We start from the raw sequence: 27506 nt of genomic DNA, 5'->3' as shown, positions 1-27506 counted from the left end.
CTGGCACAGAGAGTCATTGAAGTGAATAACATTTGATAGCTTTAAGATGAAACCAGACAGGCAACTGAAGGAGAAAGCAATAGAAGAACATGTTAATGCAGTGAAATGAAGCGAGATGAGGAGCAAATGCAAAATATTCTCATGGAGCACAAACATGAGTATTAACCAGATGGGCCAAGTGGCCTGATGATGTAGTATATATGCCACATCGTTCTGAATAATCTTTATCCTAGGGTTGAGAGACTAACATTCAAAATTCATGTCATGAAGTGAATTCACTGGGAAAACGAAATCTGTATTTTGTGGTTGCTTTGATGCTGCGTTGATGAAAATTATTTTAATGAAAGAGGAAGAATGATTAAGTCCACTTCTGACTAATCCTATTACTTCGATGCTGCTACTGCTAATCATTCAGAGGCAATTTGCTACCAGTCTGTGCTGCTAAAGACTGAATGTATTATCTACTTTCATGAAAATGGAATGTTTAATGAGTGGGCTTCAAGATTAATAATAAGAAAAGTCGAACAACCACTTGCACTAACCCTTGCACAAGTTGTCAAGAATGTCTATCACAACATTCCACTACTGAGAATTAGTCTGAATTTAAAACGTTGATACTTACCTGGGAGCAAATCAACCTTTCTGATCTATGAAATCTCTTCAAACTGCGTCCAAACTGCAACACTTGCTTTTCTTTTACACCCATACCCTCCAGGCTTCTAAAACTTCAATCTGAGCTGCACCCTGACCACAATGACCACAATGACGTCCTCTTCTCTGCTACATTTTTCAGCTGCCCCTCTAAACTCTCACTGGATTGAACATGAACCTTCTTGATTTTGCTATAAGCAATTTGAGGCTGGGAGAAATTATCAGGGCTTTAAAATATTTAATGCCATTCCTTCATTTTACTTAACATTTCTGTTTTCATTCAGAGGCTCACTGAAGATGTTACCTAGTATGGTGATGAAACGTCTGAAAATGAACCTTCCAGCTCAGCGAGCAAACCTACATCCAGAATTTCTGTTTATTGGTGGTAATGGTCAACCAGGAAGGCCATGTGGTAATATGCTTATGAATATGTCCACGCAGAGTTGGCAAATCTTGCTGGGAGTATTTAGCTCAAGCAGCAGGAGTGAGAGACAGGATGGGAAGAGAAGGGCTACAAGAGAGGAAAAGTTTGAACAAAGCTTGAAAATCAGGGTAAAAATGCTAATAACAGCACTTGCTGTGAGGTGGGCAAGTAAAAATAGGATTAATATTTGTCATGGAGCAAGATGCCATATCAAATCTTTATCCAGGACTTAAATCAGAATAAGCTTCTGTGAAATCTTTGGAGCATCGTAAATGGCTATGGACCTAACCTCCATATGTCACCATGTGGATTTCTTAATCCCAATGTTGCAGTCCACATTCAGTGTGTAGATTATTATAGTCCAATAGTCATGTCAATGGGTTTAGATTCAAGTTATGAATACATTTCTAAGTGTTTGGAATCATTATTCAACAATTCAGCTTATGCCACACAATTAATACTAGCTCCACTCTAACCTACCCATGAAGATAAGACAATTGATTACCATAACTCAAGAATCTCTCTGTCAGAAGTTGAGAAGTGTCTCAACTCAGTGTTGAGTGAATGCATTTGCCACAATTCCTTAACTCTTAACTCAATCCCCAAACCTTTGATTCTCAAATGTTCCCACTGATTCCTATTTCCCAATCCCATAATTCCCTGATTGAATTAGGGAATTCAATCCTAATTGAATCCTTCTCACTCCTTAATTCTCCCATTAGAATCCATCCCTCTGTTGCATTTTTCTCCCATTGAATTTTTTACGTCTACTATCCTAGTATTCCCAATGAAAACCATCTTCTAGGTCATTTACACAATGGTAATAAATTACCCTATTCACACAGGGTGTGTATTCTAATCTGTACCATGTTCACTCATCATCCTTTTACTCAGAGTCTGCATTGGGTCTCCTCCCAGCTCTAATTTGAATTTAAATATCTTATCCTTTTTTTCAGAACTTTTCCATGTCCCATCCCTATCTCTAATCTCCATCAGAAATACAACCTGTTATTATTCCTGCGACCAAATTGTAAACCAAAACAACCACATTTACTGAATGACCCCCAAGTGAACACACTACAAGTTTCCACTTATTAGTCTTACTTTAATAATATCATGATGTGAAAATTAAACAGAAAGTAACAAAGAAATTACAGTCAGTCAACCCATGAATTATGCATTGATTTGTAGGTAAAATAAAGACTATCTCCTGAAGTTACAGGTATTTGTATCACTACCATATAAATATAGCACCATGTGTAATCTCATCATTTTTTTACTTTGCCTTCAGAGTGCAGAATCATTCATTTTTTCCACTTAATGGATTTGGTCCTTGAGTCATCTGGAATGATAGTTCCATTCCACGTGATGCTGCTGGACATAGTCTTCACCAAAATCAACACATTCTGCAGAATCTATTTATTCAGGTTGATCAAGGTTTTGATGCCACAGTTTCCTCAGAGACTCCTTAACAAGACTCCTGAAGGAAACCTGATTAAGCAAGCTGTAACAAAGCTGAAATTTGTCCAATTCACATTCAGTGTTCTAACCTGTTTAACTGAATTATATAATCAGCTCCTTGTAAAAGTGTCTTTTTGTTCCCTGCTACAGTTCTCCTTTGCGTCTGTCAGTCACATGGGCTTTGCATGTTAACTTCTGTTTTATTGGTACTGTGTCCAGTTCAATAACTGCCAAATTCCATAGATTAATACGTTTCATGTTCAGGAAAATTCCAATTATTCTCTTCACAGTTGAGATCATCTCTTGAAATTCCTTGTCAAATATTCTTATAGTCAACTATAGAATGCACAGACAAAGGTCAAAAGTCATCACAAACTGCTAGGTATCTGCAGTTATCCTATGCTGATTTTGTGAGAACCCTAATTTTAATTGTTCCACTTATCAGCTCCAAGGATTGTATGGACTCTACCTTTTGGAATTCTATTTCTAAACTTCTTAGTTCCTCTACCTCATTTTCCTCCTTTATAACCCTCATTAAAACCTACCTGCTTAATGATGCTCCCAGTCCCTGACCTTGATTGGTTTGCAGGTTAGTGTCAGAATGTATCTAGTATCCTCTATGAGTTTCCTTGGGATGTAAATGATGCAATGTAAATGCAAAATGCTGCTTAACTCAAAGGGGAGCAATCACATCATAGTCAAGAGGTTATATATTCACAATAACAGTCCAAAGTCCTGAAGACACTTGAGAGAATGCTTGTTAGAGGCCATGACCTTCATATGTGATATTAAACTGAGATTTCATCTGTCTTTGTTGTCAATGTAAAGGATCCATGGCACTTGTGGAAGATGAGCCTTCACCTCTCTGCGAGTGAAATTTGCAGAAACTCTTTTATTAAAAAAAAATCAAGCCTAACAGTCAGACCATCCATCAACCAGCTATCAGCAGCCACACGCTAATTAGATCACGAGAAGATACTCCTGTTTTATTTTTCACCATCCAAATGCAGGGTCACTGACACTAGATACTGCGCTACAATAAATTCAGAGCTAGACATGGTTTATGATACAGATCAGATATCAAATTCAACTCTTTGTCCATCTGTCATCAGTGACTCCAGCATTCATTTAGATCCTAGGCCAATTGTCAATCATTGATAACATTCAGAATTTACAACACTGGTATTTTATTACAATCCAAATCCTTTTGAAAAGGCATTCCACCAATACATCTTTGACCACTGCTAGTTTGGAGTCATATCTGGTTAGAAATACATCCTTATCTGTAGTAAATATTGATGTCTTTTTATATGAAACTTCACAGAGCCTTAATCATCATATCCTATATATTGATAACTTCTAACCCAGAAGGCTGATAAACATATTTAACAAGATACTTGTTTTCCACAACCTTAGGCTTGAATATCACACACATAAACAATCCACAAAAGATTTAGCGTTCCAATGTCTTTTGATCTTTTGCCATCCTTGACTTCTTTGCTTTGTTGTAAACATAACACACACGGGCAAAAACACACATATAAAAGCATATACACAGATATATACACACACATAGAGAAATTACACACACATATTTTCACAGAGGCAGACTTCTCCCAGAAACATAAGGACTTCAACAGTTACAGCGCCCGAAAGTATTCAGCCCATTATGACTGTGCTAGCATGTCTTAGGAGAATTTCACCTCAGACCACCCTCTGCCTTCTCTCTGCATCACTGCATACTCTGTCTTTTCAGATAATGATCCAGTCCCTTCTTGAAAGCTTCAATGGACCCTACCTTCCCCATACTCTCAGTCTGAGCCCGCCAGAACTTAACCACTCACTGGGTGACAAGGCTTCTCTTCATGTCTCATGATGAGGTGGAAAATTAGATTAGATTCCCCACAGTGGGGAAACAGGCCATTTGGCCCAACAAATCCACACCGACCCTCTGAAGAGTAACCCACCCAGACTCACTTCCCTCTGACTAATGCACCTAACACTATAGGCAATTTAGTGTGGCCAATTCACCTGACCTACGCATTTTTGGAACATGGGAGGAAACCCACACAGACACAGGGAGAATGTGCAGATTCCACACAGACAGTCACCTGAGGCTGGAATCAAACCCAGGTCCCTGGTGCTGTGAGGCAGCAGTGCTAACCACTGAGCCATCGTGCCACCCTCAGGTTACTGCACTAAAGAAAAGTGCATGTTGCAGTGCTGTAGAAAACAGTGTGGCTGGAGAAATTGCTAGCTTACAGGAAACATAGCAGACAACAAAGGGCCATTCACTGTTATTTTCAGGTTAGTAAGATGTAACAGCTTTTATGGCAAAGGGATGAGTGCTGGGGCCTCAACTGTTTACAATTTATAATAATGACCGGGCAAAAAGGTTAAAATTATGGGGGAAACATTTATTGATGACACACAGATAGGTTTGAAAGTAAGCTGTGATGAGGTATAAGGAGTTTGCAAAGAGAGGAATATAGGTTGAGTGAGTAGGCAAAAGTTTAGCAGCTGGAATATAATGTGGCAAAATATAAACTTGTCCACTTAAGAAGAGAAAAGCAACATATTATTTGAATGTGGAGAGATTTCAGAACTCAGTGGTACAGTGGAATCTGGGTGTCTGGGACGTGATTAAAAAATGTTAGTACGCTAATTACGTACAGCTAGTATTGTCATTTTGTTTTGATTCATTACATTCCTAGTTAGGTGGTCAGCATTTATTGCCAACCACTACTTATCCTGGAGGAGGCGGCTCAGTGGTTAGCACTGCTGCCTCACAGCACCAGGGACCTGGGTTCAATTCCACCCATGGGCAACTGTCTGTGTGGAGTTTGTATGTTCTCCCCGTGTCTACATGGTTTCATCCTGGTGCTCTGGTTTCCTCCCACAGTCCAAAGATGTACAGATTAGGTGGATTGGCCATGGGGAATTGCCCATCATGTCCAGGGATGAGCAGGCTAGGTGAATTGGCCATGGGAAATCCACAGGGATGGGGGGGGTCTTGGTGGGATGATTTTCAGAGGGTCAGTGTGCACTCGAATGACCTATTTTCACACTATAGGGGATTCTATGATATTTCTCTGAAGTTGTCCTTGAAACATAGCGATCCCCACAGTACTACTGGTGAGGGAATTCCAGGATTTTCATTGTATATAGCCTCAACCTTACTAGATAGCACATTGTAGATGAGAACAAGTGGAGGCCATTTAGCTCCTCAAGCCTGTTACAAAGGAACATGAGGAAGCATCTTGAATTTGCTCCAGCAATTGATGGATGATGGTCAACATATTCCTTTGCTCTTTTACCCCTACCTTATAAAGCTCTTGGTCATTGCTGAAAACTCCAATTGATCTTCAGCATCCAAATCTTTTCAGGGTCTCGAGTTGCAGATTTCTTCTTCTCCTTGTCTGCAGTACATGTGTCCTGATTTCCTGCTCACTATTATTTGTTACTGTTACGTTGAATAAATGCTTGTTAAGTAATGTTGTTACTAACTTAAGGGCGGCACGGTGGCACAGTGGTTAGCACTGCTGCCTCACAGCGCCAGAGACCCGGGTTCAATTCCCGACTCAGGCGACTGACTGTGTGGAGTTTGCACGTTCTCTCCGATGTGCAGGTCAGGTGAATTGGCCATGCTAAATTGCCCATAGTGTTAGGTAAAGGGGTAAATGTAGGGAAATGGGTGGGTTGCACTTCGGCGGGTCGGTGTGGACTTTTTGGGCCAAAGGGCCTGTTTCCACACTGTAAGTAATCTAAAACTTACTGAATGGTGATAGCTTCTGCTTGTATAAATCTCAATTCTTTATTAATCATGACAGCCAACATCTTGTTGTCACACGTGCCTGATAATAGAACTGCTTAAAATTATTGCACCTTTGGGACATGCATTCACCATGTAGCTACAAAGCAGCAAGAGCCAATGATACACAGAATGTCATATTTGGGCAATGCATGTGTAAGATCATAATGCAAAAAAATGCCAAGGGCAATACAGCATTAAATCGTGGGATCTTCCTGTGGTCACTAACTGACAATGGCCGCAGCATTAACAAACTGAGGTAAAAGGCCACCTAAACTCTTAACTGAAATACAGAGTGACTGAAATAATGATCCTGGTAAACTAAGTTTGAATCCAAATGAGGAAGTTTAAAGATTTTAATTGTGTTAGAAATAAAAGTGACTATGAAACTGTCAGATGATGTAAATGTTTCATTAAAGTTCTTTAGACAAGGAAGGCTTCTCTTTCAATTGAAAAATTTTGATCTTAAATTACATCATTGGCAAATTCTATTCAAGAATGTCTTTGGTTACCTATTGGACCATGCTGTACCGTGGCATTAGTCTCTCCCTTTCATCTGTGAATTGGCCTTGGATTTAGTGATGGATCAACTGTTATCAGTTGTGAAGTAATAGGAAAAAACAGCACTAACATCACAGAGACAGCAGCAGCCAACGGCTTCCACCTTGCTGAGCAGACAGTGAGAGAGTGGGGGCTGGGGGTGGAATCTGACTGCATGGCCGAGATAAGGGGGAGACGGTTGAATGGATTTGTACAGGCATTGTGCTGAAGCTGACAGAATGAGGAATGAGCTTGCTGAGCAAGTTTTCGCAAGGTTCTCACTCAGCGATTTTCTTCACAGAAAGGAGCAATGAGTAATCTGCTGATAACATGGTGAAAGCCAGCTCCCAATAACATCGGGGACAGACGACAAAAATATCTGCCTCACAGCCCACAGATTCCACATGAAATAGAGATGTGTGGCTTGAATTCCTTTTGGGGTGGTTTGCCACTCCACCACTGGAAGTACGGCAGTGATAGACTGCTGTCTGAACTCAGATGCTGATAGAGGGTAGCAGTGTTCAGACAGGTTTGGGTCCCACGAGAGAGAATTCAATAAAAGACTTCAGGCTGACACTCCTGCACTGAGGGGGCGCTGCTCCATGAGAGGTACTGTCTTCAAATGGATTGTGAAACTGGGGGTCTGAGTTTGAGAAACAAGGTAGGGCAGTTCTCCCCTGTCTCCCTGATGAGTCTTATTGATTTACTGCAGGCTCTGTGACAAACTGAATGAGAAGATGTTGTGCACTTTAAAAACTTAAAATGTATTCTACCCCAAATCTATCCTGTCTTGACAACCTGAGCCCTAGCCTGCTCCAAGTCCTGTTGGAATTCATGTGTAGGACTTTAAGAATATTAAATGCTATCAACATGCACTGATGGCATTCTATAGCTGCCCATGCAAGTATGATGCTTCAAGCCTGCTCCACCATTCAATATAATCACGGCTGATTATCCAACTCAGCATCGTGTTCCCAATTTCTCCCTATAGACCTAAGAACTATAGCTCACTCTTTTTGAAAACATTCAAAGTTTTGGCCTCAACTTATTTCTGTAATAGGTAATTCCACAGGTTCACCACTGTCTGAGTGAAGAAATGTCTCATCATCTCAGTCCTAAATGGCCTACCATGTATCCTTAGACTGTGTTATGGACTCCATGCTCATTGGGAACATCCCTCCTGTATTTACCCTGTCTTGTCCTGATAGAATTTTGAGGAGTTCTATGAGATTCCTTCTCAGTCTTCTAAGCTCCAGTAAATATAGTCCTAACTAATCCAATCTCTCTTCAAGCATCAGTCTTGCCATCCCTGGAATAAGTCTGGTAAACCTTTGTTGCGTTCCCTCCCAAAGGCGAGACACTGAATGGAAGATTGCAATTAGATTACATTACAGTGTGGAAACAGGCCCTTCGGCCCAACAAGTCCACACCGACCCGCCGAAGCGTAACCCACCCATACCCCTACATTTACCCCTTTTAACCTAACACTACGGGCAATTTAGCATGGCCAATTCACCTGACCTGCACATCTTTGTGACTGTGGGAGGAAACCGGAGCACCCAGAGGAAACCCACGCAGACACGGGGAGAATGTGCAAACTCCACACAGTCAGTCACCTGAGTCGGGAATTGAACCCGGGTCTCTGGGGCTGTGAGGCAGCAGTGCTAACCACTGTGCCACCGTGCCGCCCACAAATCTTTGTGACTTACAAATGTATCTGTCATTGTTAATGATGTTCATTGTTAATGGTGTATCATGTTTTAGCCAGTTTCCTCTCCTCATTTATCAGCTGGGTTGATGATCCAGAATTGACACCTTTAATGATGAGTTTAATGCTGCTCACCATTATAATGTAATTGGTTCAGTAACATTTTATAAGAAAGAGTACCCTGTGAATCTTTGAATAATTTCCATCGCTCTACTGTTCCACACAGATGAATCAGGAATAGGCCTCTCAGCCCCTTGAACAAGCTGCTCCATTCAATAAGAACATGGCCAGTTTGACCACTCCACATTCCTTTGATAATTATTCATGTATGCCACTGAACTCATCTGGTCAAGAATAATTACAGCTTATTATTTTCCTTTCTGTCTCTTTTCTTCTATTTGTTAACCAATCTTCCCATCCCTCCATTTCTCTTTGACTCTAATTACCTATCTTTAATGCACTTTTAGTTCTGATGATCTGTCATTCACATTATTCAGCATGGCCCATAGCAGCCTTTATGAAGGTATGACTATCAGCTTTCATTTACGTACAGCACACAGTATAAAAACATTTTCAAGCTGAAAGCCAGAGGCAGAAATGTGAAACCATAGCTGTCCCTGTTTACTGATAACCATGGCAAAAAACGGACACTGTCAGATCTATACAGAGAGCAGAGCAGATGCTGAATGCTGTCTGATCCACACTGATACAAGCAGACGCTGGACACTGACTGATCCACACTGATACAGAGCAGACACTGGACACTGACTGATCTACACTGATACAGAGCAGACACTGGACACTGACTGATCCACACTAATACTGAGCAAATTGTATGATCCACACTAAGTACAGAATAGATGCTGGATGCTGTCTCTTCTATACTGATACAGAGCAGACGCTGGACACTGACTGATCCACACTGATACAGAGCAGACACTGGACACTGACTGATCCACACTGACACAGAGCAGACACTGGACACTGATTGATCCACACTGAGAAGAGAGGACACTGTGCAAAGTCTGATCCACTGTGTACCAGAGCAGACACTGTGGACTATCTGATCCACAGTGAGAGAAAGTGAGGACTGCAGATGCTGGAGATCAGAGCTGGAAATGTGTTGCTGGAAAAGCGCAGCAGGTCAGGCAGCATCCAAGGACCAGGAGAATCGACGTTTCGGGCATAAGCCCTTCTTCAGGAATGAGGAAACTGTGTCCCACTTTCCTCATTCCTGAAGAAGGACTTATGCCCGAAACGTCGATTCTCCTGTTCCTTGGATGCTGCCTGACCTGCTGCGCTTTTCCAGCAACACATTTTCAGCTCTGATCCACAGTGAGCCAGTCTGAGCACAGGGGCATTCTTTCATAAATAACCTCCTGACACCTTTCCATGAATTACTTACCATCTGGATAACTGATACTGGGCCAATGCTGTTCACATAGATGTCCACGTCAATAACAATTGGCTTTACTGAAAAATAAACAAAAGCACATTATTACAATTAGTAAAAATGAAGATTGTATTTCAAAATTCTGCCACACATCCATTCTAGAAAAGTGCAAGGAAATCATGTCTGATTAAATTTTCAGTCGCAATATTAAATCAAAGCCATATCTACCTTAGGCAGATGCAACCAATTGTTGAAAGGAGAGTTGATGATGTCTAACTGGTCTGCTTGTCCATTTGGCACTAATGGCTTGTCTGATGCATTGATGTGCTGGGTTAAATGTGAGGAAAAGATAATTCTCCTCATCTCTGTCGTAAATGGGCAATCCCTGAGTTTTAAATGAGAAATATCTTTTTCACACCTAACCTGTCACCTATCTTCTCTCCCTACAGTAGGAGGTGATAGCCTAGTGGTATTATCACTGCACAGTTAATCCCAAAACCCAGGCTGTGTTCTGAATTCAAATCCTGCAACAGACGATGATGGAATCTGGAATTAAGAACCTAATGATGACCATGAATCGATTGTCAGGGGGAAAAAAAAACATCTGGTTTACTAAGCCCCTTTAGGGGAGCGACCTTCAGCTGGTATGGCCTACATGTGACTCCAGGTCCACAGCAATGTGGTTGGCTCTTAACAGTTAGATATGAGCAATAAATATTGGCCTTGCCAGCAATGTTCTCATCCCATGATTGAATATATTAAAAGAAATACCTCTCAGGAATTTTATATGTTTCAATCAAGTCACCTCTTACTCTTCTAAGCTCCAGTGGATACAGGGCTAATTAATCCAAGAGCTCTTCAGAAGATAACCTGCTCATTCTGGATATTAGACTAATGAAGTCTCTGAACTACGTCCAAAGCATAATATCCTTCCTTAAATAAGGAAGCTAATATTGTACACTGTACTCCAGATGTTGTCTTATGAGCATCCAGTATAACTGAAGTATAAACTCCTTGCTTTCATCTGAAATGCCATTGTGATAAAAGATAACATTCTGGTACTTTCCTGATTACTTGCTGTGCCTGCATGCTAACCTTCTGTGAACCATGTACTACGGCACCCAGAACTGTTTACATCTCATAGGTCTGTGATCTTTCCACAATTTAGACAATACACTTTCTTATTTTATTCCTGCCTAAATAAACAATTTTACATTTTCCCACATTACCTCATTTGCCAGTTTTATCAAATGAATATTTTTCAATCAACCTTGCTTTGAGACACTCACTTCATGAGCAATGGAGTGTTTGGATTTTGATGCAGAAGATAGTTCCCTAAAACCTGACAGCTTGCTAGAGTTGAATGCTCAACTGCAGATAACACCCATCAAGTAAGAATAATTATGGTTGCTCAGGAAACTAACTGCAAGCAAGATGCTACTGCCACTAGAAATTTCCTGACATCCTCTCATTGAAGCCAGAAGCCAGCAGGTACCTGGCAGTGATCTCCCAGTGACAGAAGGTGGGGGGTAAATTTCCTTTGTTGATGCCCATAGCCCAGATACATGCAATCTTACAGAATGGCTTCATCAGCACAACCCTGGCCTGTTGGCAGTGGCCATTTCTCATTTTGAAGATTCCCGATAGGTTCAGAGTGCAGCCACTTTAAGACACCCTCACAGTTTCCTCCTGCCTCAGCAGCCCTCACCTTTACCAGGTAGTCTTCCGGCTGTCCAGAGTTTTGAGTCCAATGATTTGGTCTTCTACCTCAGGAACCTCACCCTCACCCCGACACCCCTCATCCTCACCCTGACCTCCACTCATCTTCATGGCAATCCTCACGCTCATTCTGATCTCCCTCAACCCACCCCCATTCTGACCCCCATCCCCACTCTGACCCTCAACCTCCCTTTTCTCTGACCACCACCCTCATTCTGATCCCTTACTGGCCCTTAGACTCTCCTCCTCCTCTTGTTCCATGAGGACTTATATTCTGACTGTTGGGTGTGTCCTACACTGCTTATTTGGTGTGAGACATTTCGAAGGCCATGCAGTAGGCTATGAGGGAGTAAACCTTGGTGTCTGAATCTGATAGTTTAATCTACTCACATTTTGTGGCACTAAGGTATACAGAGACCCTTGCACATCTTGTAATTCGTGTCATGTCGATGACTACCACCACTCAGTTTAACAAATAAACCAACATGGACTGGGTGATCCTCAATATCTCAGCACTGCAAGTACGGCACAATGGCTCAGTGGTTAGCACTGCTGCCTTATAGCGCCAGGGACCCAGGTTTGATCCCACCCTCGGGCGACTGTGTGGAGTTTGCACATTCTCCCTGTGTCTGCTTGTGTTTCCTCCGGGTGCTCAGGCTTCCTCCTACAGTCCAAAGATGTGCAGGTTAGGTAAATTGCCCATCATGTTCAGGGGTGTGTAGATTAGGTGCATTAGTAAGGGGAAATGTAGAGTAATAGGGTAGAGGAATGGGTCTGGGTAGGATATTCTTCAGAGGGTCAGTGTGGACTTGTTGGGCCGAATGGCCTATTTTAACATTGTAGGGATTCTATGATAACTGTAGTCTATTGTAATGGTGCAGGTACATCAATTAAATCTTTGCAGCAACACTGCTCTTGCTAAGTTGCCACTGTTGACCACCAGTGGGGTGGAATGGTGTTTTACTCATTTGTGAGGCTGATTGCTGGGGAATATCATCGTGCTCTCTGCAACAGTGTAACAGCAGGTCATGAGTTCTCATGTATACATTAATACATTGAATACATTATCCAGACTGACAACGACAGAATGCTGCACTATCTGAGGTCCGATCTTCAGAATGAAAATCTACACAAAGAATCTTTGTGTCTCCTCTCAGGTGAATGCAGTAGATCCTACCGCACAAGTGGGTCCAGGCTGACATTTATCCCTCGAGCCTTGTCGCATTCATCAAATGATATGATCACATTCACTGTATGTGGGATCTTACTGTGTGCAAATCATTGCCTTGCTTCCTACATGACAATAGTAACTATACTTCAGATGTTTCTCATTGGTTGAATGGAATTTCAGGATATTCGATGGTTAGGAGTGCAAGTTATTTTTCTCCAGACGGGTGAACAGGGCAAGGTTACAATATGAGGATCTTTTTATTGGACTAGAGGTTGGAGTTTGGCAAAATGTCAGTAAACATTGAGACAGAAGAAATGGTGCATGGGGTCAAAACTGAAAGAGAAGAGGTACCAGAAAGGTTGGCTGTACTTAGGTTAGATATGTCACCTGTTCTGGGTGGCTTGGGTGTTAAGGAAAGTCAAGGGAAGTCAATTCAATTGTTATTACTAAAGGGGTAGTGTTGAGTAAACATGAGGGTCTGAAGGTAGATAAGTCCCCTGGTCCTGATGGAATGCGTCCCAGGGTGCTGGAAATTACAGTAGACGCATCAGTGGTAATTTACTAAAATTCATTGGACTCCGGTTAGGTCCAGGTGGACTGAAAGACAATGTATGTCATGCTACAGTTTAAAAAAAGGTGTAGGCCAAAGGCAGGTAACTATAGACCGGTTAGCTTAACATCTGTCGTCAGGAAAACGCTGGAGGCTATCATTAAAGAAGAAATAGTGAGACATCTGGATGGAAAGGGTTCCTTCAGACTGATGCAGCATGGATTCTAGAAAGGCAGGTCGTGTTTGACAAACTCACTGGAGCTCTTTGAGGATGTAACATGCTCGGTGGATGGAGGGGAGCAGGTGGATGCTCTACACTTGGAGGTTCAGAAGGCGTTTGATAAGGTGTTGCATAAAAGACTCATCCATAAGGTAAGAATGCATGGAGTTGGGGGGAATGTACTAGCATGGATAGAGGACTGGTTAACCAATAGAAAGCAGAGAGTTGGAATAAATGAGTATTTCTCTGGTTGGAGATCAGTGGTGAGTGGGGTGCAGTAGGGGTCAGTGCTGGGCCCGCAACTGTTCATGATATATATAAATGAATGGAAGAGGAGACTGAGTGTAACATATCCAAGTTTGATCATGACATTAAACTGAGTGGAAAGGCAAACTGTGCAGAGGATGTGGAGGGTCTGTAGAGAGATTCAGATAGGTTAAGTGAGTGGGCAAGGGGCTGACAGATGTTTGCAAATATGAAGTTATCCACTTTGAAGGTAAAAATAGTAGGTCAGAGTATTATTGAAATAGTGAAAGATTGAAGCATGCTGTTGTGCAGAGGGACTTAGGAGTGCTCGTACATGAATCACTAAAAGTTGCTTTGCAGGCGTACCAGGTAATCAAGAAGGCATATGGAATATTGGCTTTCATTGCTCGAGGGATTGAATTTAAGAGCAGGGAGGTTCTGCTGCAAGTGTACAAGGTGTTGGTGAGGCCGCACCTGGAGTATTGGGTGAAGGTCTGGTCTCCTTACTTGAGGAAGGATATATTGGCTTTGGAGGTGGTGCAGAGGAGGTTCACCAGATCCAGAGATGACGGGGTTATCCTATGAGGAGAGGTTGAGCCGCCTGGGACTGCATTCACTTGAATTTAGCAGAATGTGAGGGGATTTGGCGTGGCACAGTTGCTCAGTGGTTAGCACCGTTGCCTCACAGCTCCAGGGACCCGGGTTTGATTCCAGCCTCAGGCGACTGTCTGTGTGGAGTTTGCACATTCTCTCCGTGTCCTCCCACAGTCCAAGGATGTGCAGGTCAGCTGATTTTGCCATCCTAAATTATCCATAGTGCTAGGTGCATTAGTCAGAGGGAAATGTATCTGGGTGGGAATGTAATCTTGTCAGAAACACATAGAATTATAGAAGGGATCGATAAAATAGAGGCAGGCAAGTTGTTTCCACTGGTGAATGAGAGTAGGACTAGGGGACATGTCCTCAAGATTAGAGGCATTAAATTTAGGACCTGGATAAGGAGGAACGGCTTTTCCCAGAGACTAGTGAATCTATGGAATTGTCTGCCCAAAGAAGTAGTTGAGGCAGCTTCATTAAATATATTCCAGATTTTTGCATGTAAGGGGGTAATGGGGATAGGTAGGAGGAACTGAGACAATGGATAGACAGCCATGATCTCAAAGAATGGCAGAGAAAGCTTGATGGGCCAAATGGTGTATTCCTGCTTCTATTACTATGAAGCTAAGATGATAGAAGCAGAGGAAGGATTTGTCAATTACGGGCCAATTTTCTAAGGAGTGGAAATCACAGTCAGATTGGCACTCCAATCCTGTTATTTTTCATTCAGAAAGATCTCCTAATTTCTGGCAAGATGTTCTGATAGCAGCAATTTCAGAAATGCAAAGGATCCAAAAAATTCAACTGTGTCCTTGTTGTGCAAGGTGGCCAGAAGAAGGCAACGTGTGCCCCTTGTAATATTCTGAGATAAATGACTAACAGCACAGACACTTTGATAGGTCCTGTGAAAGGGAAACTCTTGAGGGTTAAATATGATGGTAGGGTGCAAGTGAATAGGTTTCAGGTAGGCAGTTTCCTGAGTGCCAGGTGGGAAGGGTGCCAGGTAAATCGTGCAGTATTTAGGGCAGGTTGGGCTGGGGTAGCATCCAGCCTGGAGGAAGAGGGATGTGGAATCAAGCGCTGGGATAGGGAGAGGGGATATAGGTTTACAGAGAGGTTTTGAGACCTGTCAGGAGGCGAGGGTGACAATCTCAGGGGGAAGGTGAGTGTCAGCTCCTGCCTGAGAGAGCACGTGCTGGGTCTGAGTCTGGGGAGGGGTGTACTGGGGGCGTTGCGATAGGTGAATGTTTGGTTTGTGGAAGAGAATGGTGTAGGTGGGTTCAGAGTCTGTGGTGTAAGGGATCTGGCAGAGGTGTAGTTGGGGGTATGTTTGGTAAGCATTTGGGTCAGTTTTGTAGTTTCCCAGGTGTTAGACTAGGTTTCTAAATGTCTAACCTTTCCTGGGTAACTATTAACTGCGACAGAACCCTATGAATTCTTGGATTTCAAGGGATACTCTTGGAGTATCGGGAATTGCTCACTGGAAGCTTCAGTTTCCTGGGCAATTTCCCTTTGAGTCTGTTACAATGGGGATTCTACAGGGTCCTCATGTGCAGCCCCCATCCTCATGATAGTAAAACTATTCAGCAATTAGAGACACCAGACCAACATTTCAATCTTCCTGAGTAACAGGAAAGGTGCTGGAGACTTGGTGAGTTTTAAATATGATATGTTTGTGCAGGAAGTAGTGTGAAGACATTCCTTGTAACTACAGGGTGATCTTTTTTAGATTAGATTACATTAGTGTGGAAACAGGCCCTTCGGCCCAACAAGTCCACACCGACCCGCCGAAGCGAAACCCACCCATACCCCTACATTTACCCCTTACCTAACACTACGGGCAATTTAGCATGACCAATTCACCTGACCTGCACATCTTTGGACTGTGGGAGGAAACCGGAGCACCCGGAGGAAACATACGCAGACACAGGGAGAACGTGCAAACTTCACACCGTCAGTCACCTGAGGCGGGAATTGAACCCAGGTCTCTGGTGCTGTGAGGCAGCAGTGCTAACCACTGTGCCACCGTGCCGCCCACCAATCTGTTTAACATCTGTTTTAAAAAGCACATTTCACTGACTAATCAAACAGAATTTTCTGATAATTAACAATATTAGGAACAATGCATAAGTTTAATTTCATTTTGTATTTTGTACAAGGTTTGTGTAAAAACATAGAACAGTACAGCACAAGATAAGCCCTTCATGCCTTGATGTTGTACCAGTCTTTTATCCTACTCTAAGATCAGACTAACCTTCATACCCTTCATTGTATTATCATCCATGTGCCTATCCAAGAGTCGCTTAAATGTCCCTAATGTATTTGACTCTACTATCACCACTGGAAGTGCATTCCATATACCCACCACTCTCTGTGTAAAGAACCTACCTCTGACATCTCCCCTAAACCTTTCTCCAATTACCTTAAAATTAAGCCCCTTCATGATAGCCATTTTCACCCTGGGAGAAAGTCTCTGGCTTATCCACTCTTTGCCTATCATCATCTTGTACACCTCTATCAGGTCACCTCTCATTCTTCTTCGCTCCAGTGAGAAAAGCCCTAGCTCCCTCAACTTTTCTTCATAAGACATGCCCTCCAGTCCAGGCAGCATCCTGGTAAATCTCCTCTGCACCCTCTCTAAAGCGTCCACATTTTTCCTATAATGAGGTGACCACAATATGCCAATTGTGGTCTAACCAGGGCTCTATAGAGCTGCAGCATAACCTCTCCCAGCAAAACCCAATCCCCCTGTTAATGAAAGCCAACACACTATACACCTTCTCAACAACCCTATCAACTTGGGTGGCAACTTTGTGGGATCTATGTACGTGGACTTCAAGATCCTTCTGCTCTTCGACATTGCCAAGAATCCTGCATGTATTCAGCATTCAAATTCGACCTTCCAAAGTGAATCACTTCACACTTTTCCAGGTTGAACTCCATCTGCCACTTACCAGCCCAGCTCTGCATCCTGTCAATGATGCATTGCAACTACAAAAGCCTTCCACACTATCCACAACTCCACCAACTTTTGTGTCATTGGCAAACTTACTAACCCACCTTTTCACTTCCTCATCCAAGTCATTTATAAAAATCACAAAGAGCAGTGGTTCCAGAACTGACCCCTGCAGAACACCACTTGTCACCAAGCTCCAGGCTGAATAATTTCCATTTACCACCATCCTCTGTCTTCTAAGGCCCTCTTCCTTTTAAACAGACAAAGGCAGCACATGGTGAGGTCAGTGCAGGAGAGAGGGAAAAAAAATTTAATAAAGTTCATGGACAGGTCCCACCTTCCCCAGAAGGCATCCCAATGATCCACATATCTGAAGCCTTCCCCCCTACACCAGCCCTGTAGCCATGTGTTCATCTGCACTCACTCCCTATTCCTCGCCTCACTAGCACATGGCACTGGTAGCAATCCTGAGGTTACTACTCTGCTCATCCTGCCTCCTAGCTCCCAATCTAAATCTATGTACTCTCTTCTCAGGTCCTCCTCCCTTTCTCTACCTATGTCACTGGTACCGATGTGTACCACAACTTCTGGCTGCTGTCCCTTCCCCTTAAGAATCCTGTAGGGTCAATCCAAGACATCCCTGACCCTGGCACCCTGGTGAAGATTTGTAGCTTGGGTGCCGGTTGCTGTAGTTGTGGGTATGCTCACTGAGCTGGGAGGTTGATTTGCAGACATTTTGCCCCTTGTCTAGGTGACATCTTCAGTGCTTTGAGTCCTCCTGTGAAGAGTTGCTGTACTGTGTCTTCCAGAATTTATTTGGTTCCTTCCCTGCTGCTTCTGATGCCTATTCTGACAGCTCGTTGTCGTGGTCGGTATATTGGGTCTAGGTGTATGTGTTTGTTGATGGAGTCAGTGGACGAGTGCCATGCTTCTAGAAGTTCTCTGGCTGTCCTCTGTTTAGCTTGTCCTGATTGTTGTTGTCCCAGTCGAATTTGTGGTCCTTGTTACCTGTGTGTGGCTACGAGGGACAGCTGATCATGGCGTTCAATGGCTAGTTGGTGTATTTTCTACATCAAGGAGGAGGAGACATGATTTTAGTTTCATTTTTGAGATGTTCTTGGATGTCAAAATGTCTGAGGGCCTGTTTGTAAACATGAATTTTAAATTAGGTTTTACAAGCCTTGAAGTGAAAAGCTGGTGGTTAATAGTTTAGCTCATTAAAAAAAAACTAAAAAATAAATGCATTTTCTCATGACAAGGGCCAGGGACACAGAGACACGTAAAACTCTAGAAGGGAGTCAACCTGTGTGTGTGTGTGCCAGAGAATAGTGGCAGGAATGTTAAATTCTCAAGGAGGAAATCCTGCAAGACTTCTGAAAACTAAAATTAGGGTGAAAGGCTTGAATTTCTTTTTTAGAATTAGAATTCCTACAGTGTGGAAACAGGCCCTTTGGCCCAACAAGGCAACACTGACTCTCTGAAGATTAACCCACCCAAAGCCATTCCCCTACATTTACGTCTGACTAATGTATTTAACCTACACATTCCTTAACACGATGTGCAATTTAGCATGGTCAATTCACCTGACCTGCACATCTTTGGACTGTGGGAGAAAACCAGAGCACCCGGAGGAAATCCACGCAGACACGGGGAGAATGTGCAAACTCCACAGACAGTCACCCAAGGCTGGAATCGCACCTGGCACTGAGGTAGCAGTGCTAACCACTGAGCTACAATGCTGTTAAGGGCTTAAATTTTCAGTCATACTGTTGGAAGAAATGGAAATCTCAGACAGACAGTTGGAAGTGTAGGAACCACCCTATCATCGAGATAGCATTGGCCTTGAGTAAAATATGACAATGCCTGTGAAAACTGTGGAAAAGCAGTAGGCACGGACAAAGGAAAATGGGAGTTTTAATATGCATATTGCAATGTTTCATATAAAGCTTGGGGTGTCTGTAACCCAGCAGAATTGGTTTGATACTTCATGGTGGGGACTAGTTCTTCTTACATACACATGAAAATAAACAATCTTTTGCCTGAGTTCTGAGTCCTCTATCAACTTATCAAGTTGTACGATAACCGAATCTAGCATAGTCAGTTGGTAATAAAAGATATACTTTGGATTAGAACAATTAAAAGTTTGTGAACTAAAATAGAAATAATAAAGAATATCCAAATGCTGGATACAGTTCAAGGGAAAGAGAACTTTGAAAGAAAGTTGAAATGTTGGGTACAGATTAGTACACAATGTAATAATGTACCCAACAGGCTAACAATTACGTAAACAGTAGGCATGTGGAAATTTGGCCTCTAGGGAGGTTAGAACTGTGGGATGCCTTGTTAAACCAATGGAGGATGGCGTTGAGGCTACATCTGGAGTGCTGTGTATAGTTATCGTCCTGTATTTTCAGAAAAGGACATAGGGCATTGGAAGCTGTTCAAAAGAGATTATTAGGCTGATTCCTGAGCTGATGGGTTAATTTATCATGAACAATTAACAGGTTAGGCCTTGTTCATTACTGAAAATTGAAGGGTCATCTATTGAAACATGCAGGATTCTGAGGTGACGACATGAAAGATGTTAAGGTGATGTTTCATCCACTGGGGGGCAGGTGACAGGACTCGAATGAGGGGACACAGTAACAGGATAACAATTATGAACTGAGCCATACCAGTTGATGTAGATTTGATCCAAAGAACATGAAGGAGGACTCAATACAGGAGGCACTGCGAGAGGAAACAGAATCGTACAGGCAGGTGAGTGGGAGGAGACAGATTAAAATCCGCACAAAGAAGTCAGACCCATCAGGGGTTGCTAACAGACCAGGAACGCCAAAGCCATGTGGTGGGGACATGAGGCCCATGCAAACTCCATGTGGTAGTTCTGAACACAATCCAGTTCGATAGATGTTTTCAAGAGGAGTTGGGTATGGCCGTTGCAGTTAAAGGGATCAAGGGATATGGAGAGAAAGCTGGAGGAGGATACTGAAATTGCATGATCAGCCATAGAACATAGAACATAGAAGAATACAGCGCAGTACAGGCCCTTTGGCCCTCGATGTTGCGCCGATCCAAGCCCAAAACACTGACCCATCTAACGAACTTGAGCTATAGCTTTCCCAATCAATGATCATATTGAAAGGTGGAGCAGGCTTGAAGGGCTGAATGGCCTACTCCTGCTACTATTTTCTGTGTTTCTATGTTTAATAAGATGACACTCACTTAAAACTGAGATGTGAAAGAATTTCTTCTCCCAGAGGAAGGTGAATGCCTGGAATTCTCTAACCCAGAGATTGTGAAGGCGACATCACTGCAAGTACTCAAACAGGCAGCAGATAGTTTTTTTGAAAAATTGAGGAGTTGAGGTCTTGGGAAGTCTTGAAGGTCTGAATGGTCTACAACTGCTCCTATTTTCCATGTTCTCGTGAAGCTTATAAGTTGTAGGGAATCCACCAAAATTTTCACATCCTGTACCACCAGCTGAGCTCAGGCATAGTGGAGTGAATCAATAGGACATTAAAGAGAAAGCTATCTAAATCCATCCAGTAGGCAGCACAGCAATGTGCTGATCTGTTGCTTAAGGTATTGATGGAACTTCGGGCTATATGAAATAGATCAACTGGATTATTTCCAGAAGAGTTAGTGTTTGGAAGGATAATGAGATCGCCTGGAGATTTGGTGATTGGACATGAGGAAGTAGGGAGAAGTGGAAGAGATAAGCAAATTGTGAGAAAGCTGTGCAAGAGGCTGAATGGGCTGAGACCAGAAGTTCAGAATCAGTTGGTCATATTCCACAGGGAAGTAGAGGCAGGATTGGAACACGTTAAGTGTCGGAGATATGGTCATGGCAAAGGTCATGTTGGAGGAGCTAGAATTTGCATTACAATTTGCATTATGAGTGACCATAATTTACAAGGTGCACCTGTAAGGTCATTAACTGATTTGCATTCCAGAGTAATTAGTTTACAGGAGTAGTTGAACCATGCTAACATGGTAGTGACATGTCTTGTGGGTAAACTGCTTTCTACGTATTTCCTGAGGACCCATAAACAAATGGATGGCTACATGTACAGTGGAAAAACTCACTGCCTGGAGCAAGGGTAAGGATCTAACAATGAATCATCACTTATTATGCATGACTTGTGATAATTTTCTCAATGCTATGCAAGGGATAAGCAGTGAAGTTGTGTGATATGTTTAAAATTATGACATCAACACGTAATTGTGTACAGTTTGTCTGCACTGCCACCATAGTCATCTACAACTGGGCAGAACCACTTTGGCACTGAGTCTGAAAATGAGCTTCATGCTAAAGTGGCCCAGGGGTAAGATCAACAACACTGGGAATGATAAAGGGAGTGGTCAGTCTGCAACAAATTTACCTCAACTGTGGCAACAACAATGCATAATACAACCAGGGGTTGGTAAGGACTCCAGGATTATAAACTTTCCTACATGTGTTTTGAAACACCTCCAATATTGGTTTGTGATGTTAGTGGAGGACACATGCAACGTAAAACAGATAACACAGGTGATGTGGATTAATATTGGAGGAAGGCGACTGGCTGTACCTATAGTCCAGGAAAATGGCTGACTGAAACACAATTAATTATATAATCATTGTATTCAACACAGAGATTACAGGAATAAAGTCAACTGATTCACCGGCAATGGACTGAAACGTTCAGATTTTAAGCTCTCAATTTAAGTAAACTTTGGAAAAGGGACGAGGGTCAAGTTCATACAGCTCAGTATGGGTCGAGATCTGACACAGGTAATTCAGAGCTAGGCTACAGTACTGGACAGTCATTCACAAATTGATCATTGTGCAGGAAAATCTCTCAAATATGTAATCAGAAATTATGTCTGCAGTACCCGTGGGTCATGGATACCCAAGCTAATGAGGGACAGACCTAAGACACATTCATAAGGATGAGGTATCTCAGTGGATAATTGATGTTCACTTGTTTTATCTGTCATGGCACGAGGGGCACAACCTCTCCAGCTGCCAGCTCATGGGTTTAACACATGGTTATAAAACAGATGCAGAATATGTTATACATGATAAAATTTTAATCAGCACTGTTCTGGCAATCCCAGTTTTACACCCACTGAGACATCACGTAGAGTAGAGAATATCAGGGCATTGGGTGGGATAATATATCACAATACACAATAGAGAGAGGAGGAGATACAATAAGCATGATTTTAGATAAATGTAGTGCAGAAGATTTTTCAGTAAATTGTACACATTCAATATCTGATATGTAGAAGCATGGTGCTGATTTAATGCATATGTTAGCTGTACAATGGGAATTATACGGGCTGCAATGGAAACAAGCCACATTTCGCATCTAGCTACAGGGAGATTTTGTATTGCAATGGCACAAAAGGTGTAGCGATATAGGAACAATCAACCCTGTCCTTTATCGTTATATGAGAAAGTGAGGACTGTAGATGCTGGAGATCAGAGCTGAAAATGTGTTGCTGGAAAAGCGCAGCAGGTCAGGCAGCATCCAAGGAGCAGAAGAATCGACGTTTCGGGGATGAGCTCTTCTTCAGGAATGAGGAAAGTGTGCCAAGCAGGCTAAGATAGAAGGTAGGGAGGGGTGACTTGGGGGAGGGGCATTGGAAATGCAATAGGTGGAAGGAGGTTAAGGTGAGGGTGATAGGTCGGAGTGGGGGTGGGGACGGAGAGGTCAGGAAGAAGATTTGAAAGAGTGGGAAACGTTCTCTGAAACGTTTTAGAGAACACCTCTGGGACACCCGGACCAACCAACCCAACCACCCCGTGGCTCAACACTTCAACTTCCCCTCCCACTCCACCAAGGACATTCCTGAAGAAGGGCTCATGCCCGAAACGTCGATTCTCCTACTCCTTGGATGCCATCTGACCTGCTGCACTTTTCCAGCAACACATTTTCAGCTTTATAGTTATATGGTATGTCTGTACTCCCAGGTGGGTAAAGTAGAACTAGTGGAAATTTTCAGGGGAGATAATATGGAAAACCTGACACTATCTGACCAGTTCTAGCATGTAATCTCACAACTGCCTGAACACCTTAAAGATGAAGCATGAATGATGCCATGCAGCAACAAGCCAAATCATTGGGTGATGATGTTAGATAAATAAATACCACTGGTGAAAGGAACTGTGGAATTGGAAATTGAATACGCAGATACACCTACATGGGATCATCTGCCATGTCTCGGTTATCACCCAGTTGTTACCAGTAACTCGTCTACTTGAAAGACACATAACACCAGAAAGACACATAAGAGGTGGCAGGAACATGGAAGCTGGAGAATGCAGGGTCAGAATGCATGAGACATGGGTGCAGAATGTACATTAGCTTCCTTTACAATCCTTTGAGGCTTTGCTCTTTGTAAGATACTGCTGAGATAAAAAAAGGAATTAGTGAGTTTAAATCCTTTCCTGGTGTTTGTAATAAAATTATTGCCATATTTTGTCTAGTGTCATATGGTTCATATTTTCTTTCTTATTGGATACACTTTTCTTTGTTCAAAGTACATTGGAAGATTCTTGAGAAACTCTTCAGTAACTGACCAGCATGACTAAAATAAAAACAAAACTGAAAACAAATTTAGGGTCTATAAAGTCTGATTTCACTCTGAAATCTGATTTGCCAATATTGGATCATAACAATATCTAAAGCTCTGGTTACACCTTGACTAAAGGATTGTGTCCCGTTCTGGTTACTGCACTCAGGGAATGATGTGAGGATTCTTGAGAGGACACAGAGGAGATTTAGCAGAATGATTTTAGTGATGAGGGGTTTAGTGACATTCAAGATGCTGGTGTTGAGAAGTTGAAGAGAGATTTGGTAGATGTGTACACAATTTGGACAAGTTCAGATAAGGTAGACAAATAAAACTATTCACATTGTTTAATGGTATAAGGGCCAAGAGACGCGGATTTATGAGTTTTAGACAAGAGGAAATCTGAGGAAGAAGTTTTTTGTGCACTGAGTGGTCATTCAGTGGAACTTGCCGACTGGACAGTGAAGAAGATTATCTCAGAGTACAATGGAATCTTGATCAGCTGGGCCATTGAACCAAGGAGTGACAGGTGGAGCTTAATTTAGATAAATGTGAGGTGTTGTATTTTGGTAAGACAAACAAAGGCATGATTTCCACAGTTAATGGTAGTGCCTTGGACAGGGTTGTAGAGCAGAAGGACCTATTGGTTCAGGAACATGTTTGGAATTTGCGTTATATAGAGACAGGGTGGTTAAAAAGGCTTTAACATGCTTGCCTTCATTGCTTAGTCCTTTGAGTACAGGCGTTGGGAAGTCATATTGAGGTAGTATAGGACACTGGTGAGGCCTGTTCTGGAGTACTGTGTCCAATTCTGCTTACCCTGTTATAGGGAGCTGGAGAAAGTTCAGAAGAGATTTACTAGGATGATGCTGGGAATGGAGGGTTTGAGTTATAAGGAGAGCTGGATATAATGGGACTGTATTCACTGGAGTGTAGAAGGTTGAGGCATAACCTTATAGAGATTTATAAAATCATGAGGGACACTGGTAAGGTAAATAGCATAGCCCTGCTCCATTCTTGCAGCGGGAACGGGAGCAGTGAGAGCAAGGACCAGGGGGATGCCAGGAAGGTAAATTAATCGTATAAAAAGCTTATTTCGTGGAGCGCATGCTGAGCAGTAGCAGACACAGGACTGCTGATTAAGTGAGGTTATATATTTGGGCTGTTGTTTTACCTGAAACACCACGTGTACGTAATGTCTCCCACCCATCCTCCTCCTCTAACCGAAAATAAATTCTGTGCACTGTTTTAGTAACGTTACTAGTTTTTTTTTCCAATAGTCTCTTTGGGAATTCAGAACAGTCAGAATGGATGTTAGGGCATCCTCCTTTTGAATGCTCCTCCTGTAGAATGTGGGAGGCAATGGTCACCAGTCACCATGAGTGATCCTGCTGACTTCAACTGCAGGAAATGCACCAAACCCCAGCTCCTCAGAATCCGTGTTATGGAACTGGAGCTGGAACTGAATGACCTTCAGAACATTCAGGAGGCTGAGGAGGTAACTGAGAGGAGTTACAGGGAGGTAGTCATGTCTCAGGTACAGGAAGAAATTAGATGGGTTGCAGTGAGGGGACAGAAAGGGTACGAGCAGGCAGTACAGGGATCCCCTATGGCCGTTCCCCTGAACAACAAATATACTGGATGCTGTTGAGGAGAAACGACTTACCAGGGGTAAGCCATGGGGGTACAGGTCTCTGGCACAAAGCCTGTCCCTGTTGCTCATACGGGAAGGGGGAAGAGGAGCAGAGCAATAGTCATTGGGGACTCAAATAGATAGGGGGGCAGATAGGAGATTCTGTGGGAACAAGAGAGACTCATGATTGGTGTGTTGCCTCCTAGGTACCAGGGGTTGTGATGCCTCAGATCTTGTTTACAGGATCCTTGAGGGGGAGAGGGAGCAGCCCCAAAGTGGTCCACAAAGGCACCAATGACATAGGGAGGGAGAGAGATGGGGATTTAAGGCAGAAATTCAAGGAGCTAGGGTGGAAGCTTAGAGCTAGGACAAACAGAGTTGTTGTCTCTGGTTTGTTGCCTGTGCCACGTACTAGAGAGGCGAGGAATGTGGAGAGAGAGGAACTGAACATATGGCTACAGGGATGGTGCAGGAGGGAGGGTTTTGGATTCCTGGATAATTGGGGATCTTTCTGGGGTAGGTGTGACCTCTACAAACAGGATGGTCTTCACCTGAACCAGAGGGGTACTAATATCCTGCAGGGGGAGCGGGGTGGGGGGGTCGGGGAGGTGGAAGGTTTGCTAATTCTCTTTGGGAGGGTTGAAACTAATTCAGCAAGGTGATGGGAACCTGAATTGTAGCTCCAGTGTCCAGGAGGTGGAGAGTAGTGAGGTCATGAATAAGGTTTCAAGGTCGCAGGAGTGTACCAACAGGCAGGACAGTGGTTTGAAGTGTGTCTGCTTCAATGCCAGGAGCATCTGGAATAAGGGGGGTGAACATTGTTAGTCAAGGACAGTATTACGGTGGCAGAAAGGACTTTTCATGAGGACTCATCTACTGAGGTAGTATGGGCTGAGTTAGAAACAGGAAAGGAGAGGTCACCCTGTTGGGAGTTTTCAATAGGCCTCCGAATTGTTCCAGAGATGTAGAGGAAAGGATAGCGAAGGTGATTCTGGATAGGAGTGAAAGTAACAGGGTAATTGTTATGAGGACTTTAACTTTCCTAATATTGACTGAAAATGCTATAGTTCAAGTGCCTTAGATGAATCAGCTTTTGTCCAATGAGTGCAGGAGGGTTTCCTGATACAGCATATAGATCGACCAACAAGAGGCGAAACCACATTGGATTTGGTACTGGGGAGGAACCAGGGTTCACTTGGCAGGAAGTAATGCTCAAAATAAAAACAAAGTGCTACAGAAACTCAACAGCTCTGGTAGGATTTGTGGAGACAGTAACAGAGTTTAAGGCCTAATCTTTCTGTCCCAAGTATAATACACCCATGGGACCCTCCCAAAGTATTAGTTCAGTTAGGAAACACTCCAAACGTATTTATCCATGAATGGAAAACTCAGCATTGGAATTTCCTGGAAATACTGATGCATTTTTGAAGACCCTTTGTCCCAGTTTCTGAAAAACAGTGTTATCTATCCAGATGAAACTGATATTATTATTGCCCAACACGGTTATTATCACTATCTGGAAGTAGGAATGGCGGCTGTGAGTATTTTCAGACCTACTCCCATTCCATTAAATGAAAATATACTGAAAATGCAGCAGAATCATCATTCAAACATCCAACTAATCAATATTGGAAGTTATTCTGAGAAACTGCAGAAATAAGCTTTAATGAACAAGCAGGTGAGTGGTTAATGTGTGTTATAATGAAACATTGGGCGGCACGGTGGCACAGTGGTTAGCACTGCTGCCTCACAGTACCAGAGACCCGGGTTCAATTCCCGCCTCAGGCGACTGACTGTGTGGAGTTTGCACGTTCTCCCTGTGTCTGCGTGGGTTTCCTCCGGGTGCTCCGGTTTCCTCCCAC

At 42.9% G+C, this 27506-nt stretch overlaps 1 protein-coding gene across 2 annotated transcripts in view; it reads right to left on the bottom strand.

Moving 5' to 3' along the window:
* LOC122557047 (gamma-aminobutyric acid receptor subunit gamma-4-like) overlaps positions 1–27506 on the bottom strand; it is a 236879-nt gene that overhangs the window by 124186 nt on the left and 85187 nt on the right. For both annotated transcript variants that reach the window (XM_043704289.1, XM_043704290.1), the window contains exon 3: positions 10001–10068. In XM_043704289.1, coding sequence (XP_043560224.1) covers positions 10001–10068 — 68 coding nt within the window. The remainder of the gene's footprint in view (positions 1–10000; positions 10069–27506) is intronic.

Source organism: Chiloscyllium plagiosum, chromosome 15 (assembly GCF_004010195.1).
Source record: "Chiloscyllium plagiosum isolate BGI_BamShark_2017 chromosome 15, ASM401019v2, whole genome shotgun sequence".
In the NCBI taxonomy this organism is placed as follows: Eukaryota; Metazoa; Chordata; class Chondrichthyes; order Orectolobiformes; family Hemiscylliidae; genus Chiloscyllium; species Chiloscyllium plagiosum.
Note: the sequence above shows the minus strand (reverse complement) of the source record. Positions and strands in the feature narration are given on the sequence as shown.